General features: G+C 40.4%; 1 protein-coding gene across 6 annotated transcripts in view; it reads left to right on the top strand.

Moving 5' to 3' along the window:
• Window positions 1-7501: 7501 nt before the first annotated feature.
• LUBEL (Linear Ubiquitin E3 ligase) overlaps window positions 7502-16007 on the top strand; it is a 371419-nt gene continuing 362913 nt past the window's right edge. For all 6 annotated transcript variants that reach the window (XM_067145436.2, XM_067145435.2, XM_067145441.2 and 3 more), the window contains exon 1: window positions 7502-7600. In XM_067145436.2, the coding sequence (XP_067001537.2) occupies window positions 7595-7600 (6 nt within the window). In that variant the 5' untranslated portion in view covers window positions 7502-7594. The remainder of the gene's footprint in view (window positions 7601-16007) is intronic.

Genomic DNA, 16007 nt, shown 5'->3' on the forward strand with positions numbered 1-16007 from the left:
GATTTTATATTACCAACCCATATAATCAAGTTCTCTTTTCTATACTCGACATGTCTAACTCTCTGGAAGAAGGCTCTTGTGCTACCTATTCCGAAAAGTCAAACGCCTTCGAACGAGGGAGACTATCGTCCAATCCGTATTTTATCAGCTTTATCTAAAATCTTCGAATATATAGTCCATACACAAATGTCAGAGTACCTCCAAACGCACAATCTCCTTAATCCTTTCCAGTCTGGTTTCCGACGAGGACATAGTACAACTACAGCCTTACTTAAAGTGACTGAGGACGTTTGACAAGAAATAGCCAGAGGACGAGTCACAGTTCTAGTACTACCAGATTATGGTAAAGCTTTTGACAGCGTAGACATTGACGTATTAGTTGTAAAACTGAAGGCTCTACATTTTCTCAGAGTACGATTTCTTGGATGCAATCCTATCTTCACGGACGTCAACAATGTGTGAAATGTAATAATGGAATCGTTTCCTCTTGGTGCCACGTGAAGAGAGGAGTCCTTCAAGGCTATGTACTTGGACCTCTTCTTTTTGCACTCTGTGTGAATGACATATCATCGAATTTAAAACACTGCAAATACCACATGTACGCTGACGAACTTCAACTCTACACAGCCTCTAAAGCACAAGACCTTTAGGAAAATATTTGACTTACTAAACATTGATTTACAGGCTGTTAGTGAATGGTCTGCTGCCCACGGCCTGAAGTTTTAGTAAACATCCATTGCCCAGAGTAATCCTTCAGAATGTTCCAATTCCTTTTGTACCACAAGTGAAGAACCTCGGCGTTATCATGGACGAACGCATGACTTGGTCTGGACATATCTTACATATCTGCCAAAAGGTTTTCTCTGCTCTTCACTCTTTATATAAATATATATTTCTAATAAAACTTAAGCAGAAATTAATCGAAGCTCTTGTAATGCCGAAATCGACTATTGCGATGTTGTTTTCAATGATGTGAGGCCACTGTTGTCCCTAAGGCTACAACGCGCTCAAAATGCATGTGTGAGGGATATATGCAATCTAAGAAAATATGACCACGTGTGATCATCTTTCCTAGAACTAGAGTGGCCGCGACTCCATATTCTTCGTAATTATATTCTGTCTCTCCTCCACCGAGTCCTTACTACATCTTCCCCATCTTAACTTTCTTCGTACCGTATTTTCATTATTTCTCAAATGTGCATAACAGAGATACAAGGGTTCAAACATCAAACCTGCTCGTCATTCATCACCATCGAGCAGCCACATATAATAACTCATTTCTTGTGTTTGCCGCCCGAGAATGGAATCGTTTACCGGATGACGTCAGAGGAATACCAACCACATGGTCATTCAAAAGAGCGTTAAGAGGTATAGGAGGATACGAATGCACTGTGCATTTCTAGTCTTTTTACTGATCGTGCTAGTACATTATTACCATTAGCTATTATTATTAATCATATACAGTCATATCAGCACACTAAATTTTATTTCAAAACCAGTTCTCGGACTCTAACGTCCATCATCTATGTTGAAATTATTTTAAAAACATTTGATTTTACGAGTGTGTTGTCACACTGAGTATTAAACAGTTAAACAGGGCTCCATTTACGTTTTATTCTAGGCCTGCTAGATGGCAGACAGAGTAAACCGAAATTCTCTTGGGCGTCTGTGGCTGAGATTTAATGAATTTTGTCGGGTAAACACCAAATGTGTTATCAGAGATTATTTACATGCGACATCGCACGACGTGCTTTGTCGAATGGACTTTTTTCCGCCCTTCAAAATCCGACTACTTCTGCCGGGTTTGAACACGCTATCTTGGGATCCGGAGGCCGACATTCTACCACAGAGTAATTAGCAATAATATGTTCTTCCTACATTCGGCTGTATGGAAACCTGCGTTGTGTGGCGGATAGGCCTACAGTGGTAGCCTACTCCCACCCAACGGGTTGGGGGATACCGTCTGGGCATTCAGGGTAGTCACACACGTAAGAGGGCCCTCCCCAAGCAGCACGCACATCAAATTTTGATTCGGTCTGCAACCAACCCTCAAGAAAAAATAGAAAGTAAAGAGGGGACCGATGGCCGCGAGACCCTTTTAGTCGCCTTCTACGAAAGGGAGGGATTACCTGTGGATCTATTCAGCCCCTCCCATCCCCAGGGGTATAATTCATGGTACCAAAGCTACAATCCATTTCCGCGCCGTGGCTGTATTGTTCAACTGCGTTCCCCACTCACAGTGGGTGCCAACGGTGGGATTCGAACTCATAATCTCCTGAGTGCAGGCTCACAGTTACGCGACCCTAACTGCGCAGCCAACTCACTCGGTCACACTGTGCTGCAGCCGCAATAAATCCATGCTATTATTATTGAAACAAACACAGATTTGAATGTAAGTATACACTGCTGGCAAAACATATCTATTTATATCTGTATATATACAGTTCCGCCAAAAGTTTAGGGGCACACTGTGATAGTACATATATCACACCCCCGAATTATATGTAGAAGTTAGAGATATTATTGTCAGTATTCGATTTATTATTATTATTATTATTATTATCAGTATTTCATTTGTATATTTTGCCATTTATATTTGTAAGCTGGAAGATATCCACATATGTAGGTATGAGTAATTTGTTTTGCACGAGTGGGAAAACATTGCTTTAATAACTCTGGTAATTTGGATGAGTCATGTGGCTACCCCAGTGTTTGTTGTGATGTACTTGTGTCGGGAAATTCAATGAGTCATGTATATATCACAGCCTGATGAGATGAGCTTGTTGTGGTATTAGGGAAGTTCGTTGACTCATGTAACAAACCCCAGAGTTTGTTTATCTCTTGGGAGCGAGGAGAAGTTCAGGGCATGGTCTTGACAAGAGGTTCACTCATGATTGGCTGGCAAGCACCAATCCAGACGTATCATCTGAGAGGAGGGGGATGCTGATGTCTAGAAAGGTTGATCATACGGCGGCAACCAGGGACATTGTAAAGGAACGAGAAGGAAGACAACTACAACCAGTGACACTGTATAAGAGAACCACTCGGTACGGACAAGAAGGACAACTGACACACTGTACGAGTAGGAAGTACTGCTGGATATACGGTATTCGAGCGATACGGCTACAATGGACTGGACTTCAAACGTTCATGGAACGTAGTCTTGTTATGTTCGTGGAAAGTGGCTGATCAACAAATTGTGGAGGGCGTATGCATTAAGTATTGTAGTACTTGTGGAGGTCTGGCATTATATGTTGGTGAAAGCTATCTCAGACTTTCCATAATTTATGTTGAGGATCGACAGACGTGTGTATATATCTTTACAACAAGTGTTAAAATATGTGAACACAGTATTACAAGGTACAGTATCTGTGGGATGTGAAAACTGCCGATTATGAGAATCGGTAAGTTGAATTGATATAGAGACAGTGAAGGGTATTTATCTTCGTACATGTACATTGTTCATCGAACTATCTACAAATGGTAGTTTAGTTCTCGCTTTCGTTTTCCCACTGTTTTTCATTGTTGTTGTTGTAAATATGGAGTCTTCCAGCAATATTTTATGTGTGTATTATATGTATAATTTTGTGTGTTGATGAGGTGCTCATGCATGGATGTTGTTAAGAATATAGTTAGCTATTTTAGAATCAGTGGAGTTATTGATGAACCTAGGTGCAATTCCTACGTATTTAGTCGTTTTCAGGAGGTTAGGTAAGGCCTGCAGCAGATGTACCAGTACGCAGCATTATGTACACGCCCTTTGATATAAAGTTTATCATGCTCTATTAAAATTCGAGGGATCCATTCTGGTGAAATCTGACGCCCATACTACGGACATTTCGATTAAATATTTTATTAATTTATTTCAAGTATTCTATGAAGTTTTTGAGCAATATTTTATTCATGATTTTATTTATCAGTATCATCAAAAAGGTTACAACACTACGATTTCATCATACGCGACCTTGTCTATATTACTAGATGGCATGACAATGTTTTCAACTGATAATTATCGTAGGGAACGAATAGTTTTTGGCGCAAACTATGTGTTTCTACAAACATGGTTACTGTTTCTACAAAATTGTAGCAAACGAAAAATTCTGACCTTTTTGACAATATAGGCTAATGCAAAATAACTGAGTAAATAAGTGTGATGCAATTTTGGTTTATTGCTGGATTGTTGATAACATATTAAATTTAAACTAGCAAGGATTAAATATCCTTTGAGACATTATTTCGTAAACGTCCGAGCACTTTCTGAGTTCTGGCGTTTCTAGACCAGCGCACGCGGGACCTGTCTCACCTACAGAGCGGATCACAAAGAACGCTGCTTCGCAAACCGTGACGTGCTAGTTGCTTCCATTTGGAAGTTATATCAAACAACTTAGGCCATGATTTTCTAGAAAAAGAAAAACTTAGAAAACATCTGGACGTTTATGAAAAAAAAATTCAACGACATTTCATCCCTATTAATTCAAAACATAATACGTTAGAAACATTCCAGCAATAAATCAAAATATATCACATTTAGTTACTCAGTTATTTTGAATTTACTATCAAGAGATCAGAATTTTTTTGTTGACTTAAAAATTATGTAATTTTCAAAAAAAGAGTAACCATCGTCGTAGGAACGTCTAGTTTGCGTCAATTTTTAAAATAAATTCTGAATGTTAATTAACAGTTTAAAACATCGTTATGCCATCTAATAATACAAGGACAGGTTCGCATATGTTCAAATCGCAGTGTGTCCCTGAACTTACTCGCGAAACTGAAAATATATTTATACTGTACACAGTAACACTTCCTCAATTTTGAGGTTGCCTAAAAGACAAAGTATACTTTGTACGAACTAATACTGTGTAATGGACAGATAAAGAAAAAACAAACAATCGGCAATAATAATGCATCCGTCAGAAACCCTTGCATGTGCAGGCTTCCTGTGAGTTCTACTGTGTCTGATTTAATGTCAGGATCTTGTGAATAGCAAGAGATTACTCAACGCAGGGGTATCCAACAGTATTTGGCAGCCGGCCGTTAAGTATTTCTGTCGTCTTGGTCATGGCTCACGCATAAAACATCCACTTGGGACGCTGTATTGCTCTGCAACTTCTGCGTTAAGCAGTTCTTGAAAGAAACTCATCCCGAGGATCTGATGAATACACTCATGGAGAGAGTATAGCAAATGATAGATAATAATAATAATAATAATAATAATAATAATAATAATAATAATAATAATAATAATAATAATAATAATAATAATAATAATAATGGCGTATGGCCTCCAGTGAGGTTTGGGGCAGGTAATTCGAACTGACGCCTGTAGGCGACCTGCCCGTCTGTGAGGACGGGGTCCTACCTGTGGTGAATTCTAATTTCAAGACAGTTCATACACCCAGCCCCGAGCCAGAGAAATCAACCGATTAAGGTTTAAATCTCCAACCCGACCGGGAATCGATCCCAGAATCCCTTGGACCAGCCATTTAGCCACGGAGTTGTACGAAAAATTAGGTAAAATGGTCAGATGCACATTGAAAGAAATCTTACAATTTCCCGCTGATATGCCAAACAACATGCTGTATTTCGTGACAACATACGTGTGTGAGTGTGCCTTTTCTCTTCTCACACAAATGAAAAGGCAGTGCAAACCAGAGCTAACGTAGAGGCTGATCTTCATTTCAAGTGACTACGCTTGTGAAGCGCTTGGTCTTTCGAAAACAGCACAATCCGTCCCATTGATCAAACAACCGCAACAAGTGATTTTTTAAAAGTAAGTTTTCAGATCCAGACTTTTGTAATTATTAGCAAAGTGTTACATTGTTTCATAATTTTTGTGCATTTATAAAATATCTGTATGTAAATGAAGGGAAATTAAACTTAAGAAAGTAAATATTAGTCCTAAATTATACGAATAAAATCAAACATGGTATCATTACAAAATTCTGGTTTTTGTTTACTGAATGCAGTACTATGTTCTGTTGCTAAGGGGTCCTTGGTCATGCATGTGATATGTTCAGGGGTCCTCAGAGAAAATAAGTTTGGGAAACTCTGTCGTATGTTGCAGAGCCTACCCTGAAATATTCAATCCAAGTCTCTCGTATTTGACAATGAAATCATATAGGCCTACGTCTACAGATACTAATCAGTCATTGTACAATCAAATCCTCACAATTACTTTAAAATTTCCCTTGTTTTACTGTATAGTTTGTCCTCAAGGGTATTCTCCGGTTGGGGAAGTCGAAATAAAGAAATAAATAAATAAATAAATAAATAAATAAATAAATAAATAAATAAATAAATAAATAAATAAATAAATAAATCATCGGTATAAAACACACCACAGAATCACGCAGTAGAGAACATATCCCTCTACATAGGGTTGGCGTCAGAGAGGACATCCGGCCGTAAAACTTGGCCAAATTCGCATGTCATGTGGACCCTAAGAAAATGAGACAAAATCCAGGAATAATAATAATAATAATAATAATAATAATAATAATAATAATAATAATAATAATAATAATATGGGCGAAGATTCGCCTTGAAGCAGCAGAATTGTGGATATGGCGCAAAATTATAAGAACGAGCAGGACTGAAAGAAAACCATTTGAGAAGTATGAAAGGATGTAAAGGAGAGCGGAACATTGTTAAAAGGAATAGCATCTTGGAAAAATTAGATAGAACATCTTCATGACTAACACACCTTTGAGCACGGCTGAGTGGCTCAGACGGTTGAGGCCCAAACTGGCAGGTTCGATTTTGGCTCAGTCCGGTGGTATTTGGAGGTGTTCAAATATGTCAGTCTTGTGTCAGTAGATTTACTGGCACGTAGAAGAACTCCTGCGGGGCTAAATTTCGGTACCTCAGCGTCTCCGAAAAGTAGTTAGTGGGACATAAAGCCAATAACATTATTATATATTCACACTTTTGAAGGGGAAAGCGTAGGCTACCAGGAGGACGGCAGTGGCAGAACAGGAAGATGAAACGAGAAGATAGATAAGAGTGGTTGTATCGACAAGGCATAACATCTAAAAATGAAAGATGGTTAGGCTAAGGTGCCGGAATTTTCTCCCTCAGGAGCTGGTTTACGTGCTGGAAATTCTATGATATGAGGCGGAGGTATTTGAGCACCTTCAAATACCGTCGGACTGAGCGAAGATCAAGCTCAGAAGGCCAGTGCTCTACCGACTGAGCCACTCAGCCCGGCGCTACCTACCTCTACTAGAATCGAACTCAGTATCTTAGGAACAGAAGGATAACGACTGACCGACTACACCACTGAGGTCAGCGATGGCGTATGTATGTAGTTATCGGTCTATCTTACAATAATCAAGTTGTCAGAGCCAGTTGTAGCGGCAGACGGCGACACCAGCGCTCCGAGCCCAGTTTAATTTAAGCCTCGTTCCGTGGAATGCTCACGTTGGATAGCACAAGACACAAAACTTGGCTACTTTTCAAAACAGCGGGCACTGAAACACCAAAATTAGCAACTGAGAGGGCAGGGCAGGGCAGGGTGCGAGAGGCGTTCAGTAGAACGCCGAGTGTCGGTCTGATCAGTGCACCTCGCTGGGGATGTACCTGACGAGCCGCCGACATGAATGTGAGTACCTCTTATCCTTGATTGACAAGTGAGATGTGTGCTGCGGCTTGCCTCAATTCCAGGGGATACCCTCTGCTATATCCGATGGCATCAATATCAGTTTTTTGTTGATCATATTGCTATGTGATAATTACGTTATGGAGATCATACATTAGTGCTTATCGTGTGGTCAAGTTGTTAGTGCTCCGTTTATGAAACTGTGGTCATCAATACGTGTGGTTATATATTGAGTACAACTTATCTGATATTATTTGTGTGAATATAGAGTCCGTATATTTTATATGGGAGCATTCTGGCAAAGATGTGATTCTAGACATGTTGAAAGTCTCTTTGATGCCATTATCCTGGAGCTGAAATGGACTATCACTTCGAGGGATATCGTGATATGTTTACAGTGTGTTTGAAACAATTCCGATAATTTCTACTGGAGTAATGTCTCTGCTTTATAATGAAATGGGAAAGCAAATTGGGTATAATGTGTAGAAAAGTGTCATCAAAGAGGCTGGCTGCAACTGAAGTGGGGAAACCACGGAAACCATTTCTAAAGTGACCAATAGTGTTGAGCTAGCTTGGTGGCAGATTTACGCTACTCTAAATCTGTTCTTTCTCGGGGAATCCCAATTACTGCATCGTGACTTTCAGTAGCGAAAAATCACAGCGTATGAACCTGGATTAGGACCACAACCACTTAGCTGTTGATATAGTTATGCAGTAAATACGCCAGATAGTGAAATTCAAGACCATTTGCCTCCCGGTTATGTGGATAGGGACCCGTAGCCATTGCTTAAGTGGAACTTAAGTGGAACTTCCATTTTTTCACTAAATGCTGTTCAGCAATCAGTGCTTTCTCTGAAAGGATGTGTGTCGATAAATAGTTAATATTTCAGAACTAGTGAGGCTTCTATGCGAATTAATGTCAAGAACTGTCTCGAATCCGAATCAATGCGTGTAGAAGAATATCACTTAGTTTACATGCCGAAAGTTGGCTTTTCTAAGGTTCGAACTACATAGATTTACGCTACTCGAGATCTGTTCTTTCTCGGGGAATTCCAATTACTGCATCGTGACTTTCAGTAGCGAAAAATCACAGCGCATGGACCGGGATTAAAACCACAAACACTTAGCTGTTGATCTAGTTATGCAGATGTTCGCCAGATAGTGAAATTCAAGACTTGTCCACGATCCATGTGCCCTGGCGCACTCTACGATGCAGGCAAGCAGGTGCTTCCTGAGGGAGATATACGATATCACTGGTAGTCTGTTATTTTTTTGGAAGGGGGAGGACACAGTTAGAGAAGAAATTGTAGGTAAGTCTTTTTGGAAATTCTAGTCGTAACACATTCACGCTGTGGCGGTGTGTGTAACTTAATGCGCGCGGCAGTCACGTGTCCTGCGCGTTACGGTAATGCGCACCTCTCTGTTGAACTCTCTTCCGTATATTTACCTCTTACCGACACTTGCTATGCAGTTAACCGGTAGATATGCTTTAGTTTATGGACTTCAAGTGTATTCTGACACTAAAGCTAACCAGACTCCTGTACGGAAGAATCAGCGTATGATCTTTTGAAATTAAATATTTCTTGTCTTACTTTTTAGTATAAGTTACATTTGCCTGCGGTGATCATACGTCCTCTTTTTCCCGGACATGGTCTCTTTTATTGGGTAATATGAACCTACAAGTGGTTTTATGGCCATTCCTGTAATGTCCTCTTCCTTGGGATTAGGAGCAAATTTTTTTATTAAGTCGTCGGCGTTGCCTCTCGCCATCTACCCAACATCAACTAGCCACAGCAAAGAGCATTCAGTCACGGTCACTGTAGATGCCGAAAGATTGATTTCTGTAGTTTATTTATAGTGGATAAAAAAAGGAAACAGTTTTAAGTAGAGACAGTAAAATAACTAATAAGTGTCCAATACAATTTAAAACATTCAAACTGTTCGGAACTTCATCATTTTTTTTTTTGCTAGTGGTTTTACGTCGCACCGACACAGATAGGTCTTATGGCGGCGATGGGATAGGAAAGGCCTAGGAGTTGGAAGGAAGCGGCCGTGGCCTTAATTAAGGTACCGCCGGGCTGAGTGGCTCAGACGGTTAAGGCGCTGGCCTTCTGACCCCAACTTCGCAGGTTCGATCCTGGCTCAGTCCGGTGGTAATTGAAGGTGCTCAAATACGTCAGCCTCGTGTCGGTAGATTTACTGGAACGTAAAAGAACTCCTGCGGGACTAAATTCCGGCACCTCGGCGTCTCCGAAAACAGTAAAAGAGTAGTTAGAGGGACGTAAAACGAATAACATTATTTAATTAAGGTACAGCCCCAGCATTTGCCTGGTGTGAAAATGGGAAACCACGGAAAACCATCTTCAGGGCTGCCGACAGTCAGATTCGAACCTACTATCTCCCGGATGCAAGCTCACAGCCGCGCGCCTCTAACCGCATGGCCAACTCGCCCAGTCATAAATATTTTACTGGTAACAAATAGTTGCTTAAGGAAACAGGTTCTCAAATGAAATATTCTTGGTATCGAAAGGAAGATAGATATTGTAATGACGAAAAGTGAAATAGTGAAAGAAATGTCAGTATTGATGAATAATGAGATAACAATTACCCAGTGCTTAATTTAAAACTGAAACTAATTGCGGAAATGTTGCTTTCGAACTCGTTCTGAAGAAGTGCATTCTTTTATTGGCAGAATATAGATAAACATTTAGCTTTTAACAAACCAAGAAATCTGTATGACAATGTGGCGTTTATTTTCGATAGTGCTTGTACTCGTGGAACTTCAAGGAACTTCATGTATACTCATGACACAAAAACTAACCAAACACTTGTGTGGAAGAATCAGCATCAAAACTTGTTTATCTCATCTCCGGATATGGTCCTTAGAAATGAAATATTTCGTGTATTACTTTTTAGTATACATTTGTCTGGGATGACCATACATCCTACTTTCTCCCGGACACGACCTCAGCCGGGTCACTTGTTCGTATCAGGAAGTGAATATCACTTACATGATGGCATGAGTTTGACATCCTAACATCTAGCACCACTTGTTAGAAAATAAGGGGATTTAAGAAAATCTTCGTCCCTTGAATGTTGTTAAAGTTTTAATATATTCTGACTCTTACTGCCTTATCTGGTTCATGAAGCACGATAGTGGTGCTAGTGTTTGTATATTTAAAGGGAAAGGTAAACATACTTTCCGTGTCCAAGACAAAGCCATATTCATCCAAAATCTTGGAGTCGCGAAGGCATCGGATAGATCTTGAATAGTGCAGGCTTCTCTTCGTCAGCTGAAGGGAATTCTGTATGTCACCGCATTCACACGCTGTGTTGAATCCCACAGGTTGCAAGCCACCTGCTGGTTAAAGGATTTAGCCGATTGATTATAAGTTACAACGTAACGTGGGGTACGCGGAGGCTTCATCTTGATAGCCAGATGTTATAGTTCCACGGACACAGAAAGGAGAAGCGTTATGACTTCTCCAAGAAAGTATAAAAGTTTTAACCGGGTGAATGTTAAAGAACTTCCAGTCAGTTAACACTGTCTTGTATGAAAAGTCAAGACATAAGATATGTCATTTAAACGTTATTATATACATAATGAAGAAGTTGTCCTTTCGGTCGGACAAAGCACGTGGTTCTGTATTTGTTGAGCCCTTGTTTGATTTTGCAACTATTATTCTATTGTTTATTATGAATAGTTTTAGACCAACTGGAATTGTTTCACATTCTCAATTAGTACTTGTTTTAACGAACAGATTGCATACTGTACTTCAACCGAAAAGTAGTTTAAAAACTACCTCAGTACATTTTTGGATAATTGAACATTAATAATAATAATAATAATAATAATAATAATAATAATAATAATAATAATCGTATGGCCTCAGCTACCGTGTGCAGACATTTCAATTTGACGCCATCTGGCTGTCTGCTCGTCAATTTCGACGTTCCGTTTTACTCTAGGCCCCCACTAGATGGCAGACCGAGTAAACCGAAACTCTCTTGGGCGTCTATGGCTGAGATTTAATTAATTTTGTCGGGTAAACACCAAATGTGTCACCAGAGATCTTTTACATGCCGACATCGTACGACATGGAGTGTCGAATGGACTTTTTTCCGCCCCTTCAAAAACCCGACTACCTCTGCCGGGTTTGAACCCGCTATCTTGGGATCCGGAGGCCGACACTCTACCGCTGATCCACAGAATGTAGCCTTGAGGGCTTGCGAGCGATTCACTCCTTGGCATATCACACAGCCAGTACTGTACTGGTTATTTTTTTTTCTGAGTGTAGGTTAGGTATGAATAAGCGGTGACAATACACTTTGTGTGTGTGTATGTATGTATATATTTGACTTGAATATTGTGTTTGTTTGTCCGACTCGTTGGCTGATTGGTCAGCGTTGAGACCTTCGGTTCAGATGATCCCGGGTTCTATTCCCGGCCGGGTCGGGGATTTTAATCCCTTCTGATTAAATCTTCCGGCTCGGGGACTGGATATATGTGTCCGTCCCAACACTCTCCTCATCATATTGAGACAACATACCACACTACCAAGCACCACAAAAACACGCAGCAGTGATTACATCCCTCCATATAGGGTTGGCGTCAGGAAGGGCATCCGGCCGTAAAATAGGGACGAATCCTCATATGTGTGACGCAGTTCGCACTCGTGGCCCCACAGGTGTTGGAAGAAGCGGTAGAAAAAGAAGAAGATTGTGTTTGTTTGTTTGTTTGCTTGTTTGTTTTGGTTGGTTGGTTGGTTGGTTGGTTGGTTGGTTGGTTGGTTGGTTGGTTGGTTAAGGCTTCAGTCTGATGACTGGTAGAATCCCCACGATTTTAACAACGGATGTCATAAATGGCGGAGACATCACTGAAGAGGGCTATTTGCAATCATAAAGCAAAACAAAAAAGTACGGTAATCCTCTTGTACAAAAAGTAGCTAATACTCTGATATTGGTTTGACAAACACAGCATCATGTTACATACAGGTTAATACACTGAACGCAAATACATGTTGACAGTGATCGGTTTCGATAAAACGAAAATTATTCCTCGTCAGTAGATGTAACTACTTGTGTGTACCGAATTTAAGTTAGAACTTTTCTGAAAAATGGTTTAGTTGACTTAGGTTTGACAAGACTTTGTACTTCTGAAAACATGTCATATGGCACAGTTATTGTTCGCAACATAAATTGAGTTATGATACTTGGAATTCTACCACGTGCACAATATGTTCAAATGAAACAAGATGAATTTGGAAGAAAGTTATTTTCTGCGATGGCCAATTTTTGTGCGATTGAGTGAACATTATTAATTTATTACTTCCGTGTTGGGTCAGTTAGAGGGGCGTGTCGACTCAGAAGTACATAGTTGCTTCTAAAGCTTAAGATTATTTTTAAATATACATTTTCAGTTTTAACGTTGAGTGTATGTTGGGGATCTATCTATTAGTGGATGTCTATACTGTAAATGTCTAGTTCTTCCTAAAATGTTCATTTTTATCCTGTTTGGATGAGTGTGTACAATGGCGAGAAATGTCTGTATGGTAGAAGTGCCGTCAGGTGTTCTTGAAATGTAATGTTAAATCATCTTTTCGTTTACCCTATGTAAAATCATTCACAGTTTTTACTGGTGATTTTATATGTACCAGTTTTTTTGAATTTATGTGCTGTATTGACCGAGTGTGGTAGAATCTTCTTTTCCTACCGCTTTTCCCACACCTGTGGGGTCGCGGGTGCAAACTGCGTCGCACACGTGAATTTGTCCCTGTTTTACGGCCGGTTGCCATTCCTGACGCTAACCCTATATGGAGGAATGTAATCACTATTGCGTGTTTCTGTGGTGGTTGGTAGTGTTGTGTGTTGTACGAATATGAAGAGGAGAGTGTTGGGACGGATACAAACACCCAGTCCCAGAGCCAAAAGTATTAATCAGAAGCGATTAAAACCCCAGACCCGGCCGGGAATCGAACTCGGGACCCTATTAACCAAAGGCCAGTACGCTGACAATTCAGCCAACGAGTTGGACCGAGTGTGGTAGAATCTAATAGTATAATATTCTCTGAAAACAATTTTGTGTAGGAATACATGCCACCATTTTACCACCTGACGATGGAGCTGTCCGCCTCTGTGGTGTAGTGGTTAGCGTGATTAGCTGCCACATCTGGAGGTCCGGGTTCGATTACCGGTTCCACCACGAAATTTGAAAAAGTGGTACGAGGACTGGAACGGGGTCCACTCAACCTCGAGAGGTCAACTGAGTCGAGGAGATTAGATTCGCATTTCGGCCATCCTCGAAGTGGTTTTCCATGGTTTCCCACTTCTTCTCCAGGCAAATACCGGGATGGTATTTAACTTAAGACCACGGCCGCTTCCTTCCTTTTCTTTGCCTATCCCTTCCAATCTTCCCATCCCCCCTACAAGGCCCCTGTTCAGCATAGCAGGTGAGGACACGGGCGAGGTACTGATTCTTCTCCTCAGTTGTATCACCAACCCAAAGTCTCACGCTCCAGGACACTGCCCTTGAGGCGGTAGAGGTGGGATCCCTCGCTGAGATCGACGGTAAACCGACCCTCGACGGTAAACGCATTATGAAAGAAAACAGGAAAGAAAGACGATGGAGCTAAGTCTCTGAAACGCACAATAGAGTGAATAATTTAATAAACTTGTAACAGTGGTTATTATTTCACAGTCACGGACGAGGTCTGCATGAAAACATGGATGTGTTTCAAACGCACTCACTGTACGAGAAGACAGTACAGCTGTTTCTAGAGCTGACTTTTCTTAGCTGTTGTCTTTCTACACAGACGGCCAAAGAGTCTGAAGTGGAATTTTCTACTGAAAAATTACCTGGCAACAGGAAGAGTATCTTACTTTACCCTCATCTAGAGGGTGCTTACAGAGGTCTCAGATATGGCTGAGGATTACTGTTTCCTGTCTGCAGATCCGGCCATTTTTAAGAATTTAATAAAAATCAAAACCTAAACATACCAAGCAGGCCCTTCAAACTGTAGATGTATAAATCCTCTTATTTCCACTTGGGATGAAGCTGGTTCTACGTAAGCGTTTTGTAAATATCTGTGAATTATTTAATTGCAAACCGACGAAAATTAGCCAATACACGAAAGGAAAGAGAAAATAAGCTGGAGGGTGGTTTTATTAATGGGATATTTCTTCAGTTTTGCGTGTTTGAAACCTGCTGACACCTTGTTTTCATCAGCAATTGTTCGAGGCATCTGGTGTTTACAAACAGCTTGACCGACCTAGAGTCTTTTTCTTTCACCGATCGACTTACCTGCACCATATGGACCGCGTAGCTGTAGACTTGTATTCGGGAGATAGTTGGTTCGAACCTCACCCTCGGCAATCCCGAAGATGGTTTTCCAAGGTTTTCCTTCTTTCAGTTTTGCACCAACCAAATACTAAGATCTGTACCTTAATGAGGCCATGGTCACTTCCTTACCAGCCCTAGTTCTTTCGTAAATATTATTCTAAAACAGGTGCTATGAGCTTCAGTGACGAACTTAGCTACTAGAAAACAATATCTGTTTCACACTTTTTATTTGTCGCTAACAGAATCTAAGGGATATTGACACCTTGTTTGTAGGCAACCAGAAGCGCACAGTGCGATTTCTCCTTATTATTTTCACTCTTCATTGACGCCTAGGCCACCTATGACAGCTGCTGGCGGAGCTGTTGAGTATTCAAACAAGCCTTCGGGCTTAATACTCCACGTATATACTGCATCCTTATTGAGCGATAAGTTCTACATCGCATGGAAAATGGAAGAATCATAACAAAGGAACAATGAAAGAAGAAAAATAGAATACGATTATCGCAGTGATAAAAACCTCATCCGTTTTAAAATAATGTGCACCTGCTGTGCCATTCTTTGACGAGTTAATGTACAGTAATATCTGACAATCGTAGTAGCAGCTACATAGGCTACATCATTTTAGAAACATTATAAATTTATAAACATCAACTGATAGATCCAAAAGACATCCTCAATTATACAATCGAAAAATGAACATGTGAAAATAGTGTTAAGCTTTAGCAGCAAATGTATATTTCTGAGACGACATACACCAGCCAAATACTAAGGTATTGTAGTGAATGTCTATTGATGATGCTCTGCTGACCACACTCCTGTCTTTTGAGTGATAACAACAGGCCAGGTTGAGTGGTTCAGACAGTAACACGTTGACTTTCTAAGCACTAGTTAGCGGGTTGAATCCCAGATCAGTTCCGTGTTATGTGAGGGTACCCACATATGATAGCCTCGTGTTGGTAAATTTACCTCCGCGCAAAGAGAACGCATACCGAACAGAATTCTGGCACTTTGGCGTCTCCGAAAACCGTAATAATAGTGGAATGTAAAACCAATAATGAATATTTAATTTTT

This window comes from Anabrus simplex, chromosome 4 (assembly GCF_040414725.1).
Source record: "Anabrus simplex isolate iqAnaSimp1 chromosome 4, ASM4041472v1, whole genome shotgun sequence".
NCBI classification, from domain to species: Eukaryota; Metazoa; Arthropoda; class Insecta; order Orthoptera; family Tettigoniidae; genus Anabrus; species Anabrus simplex.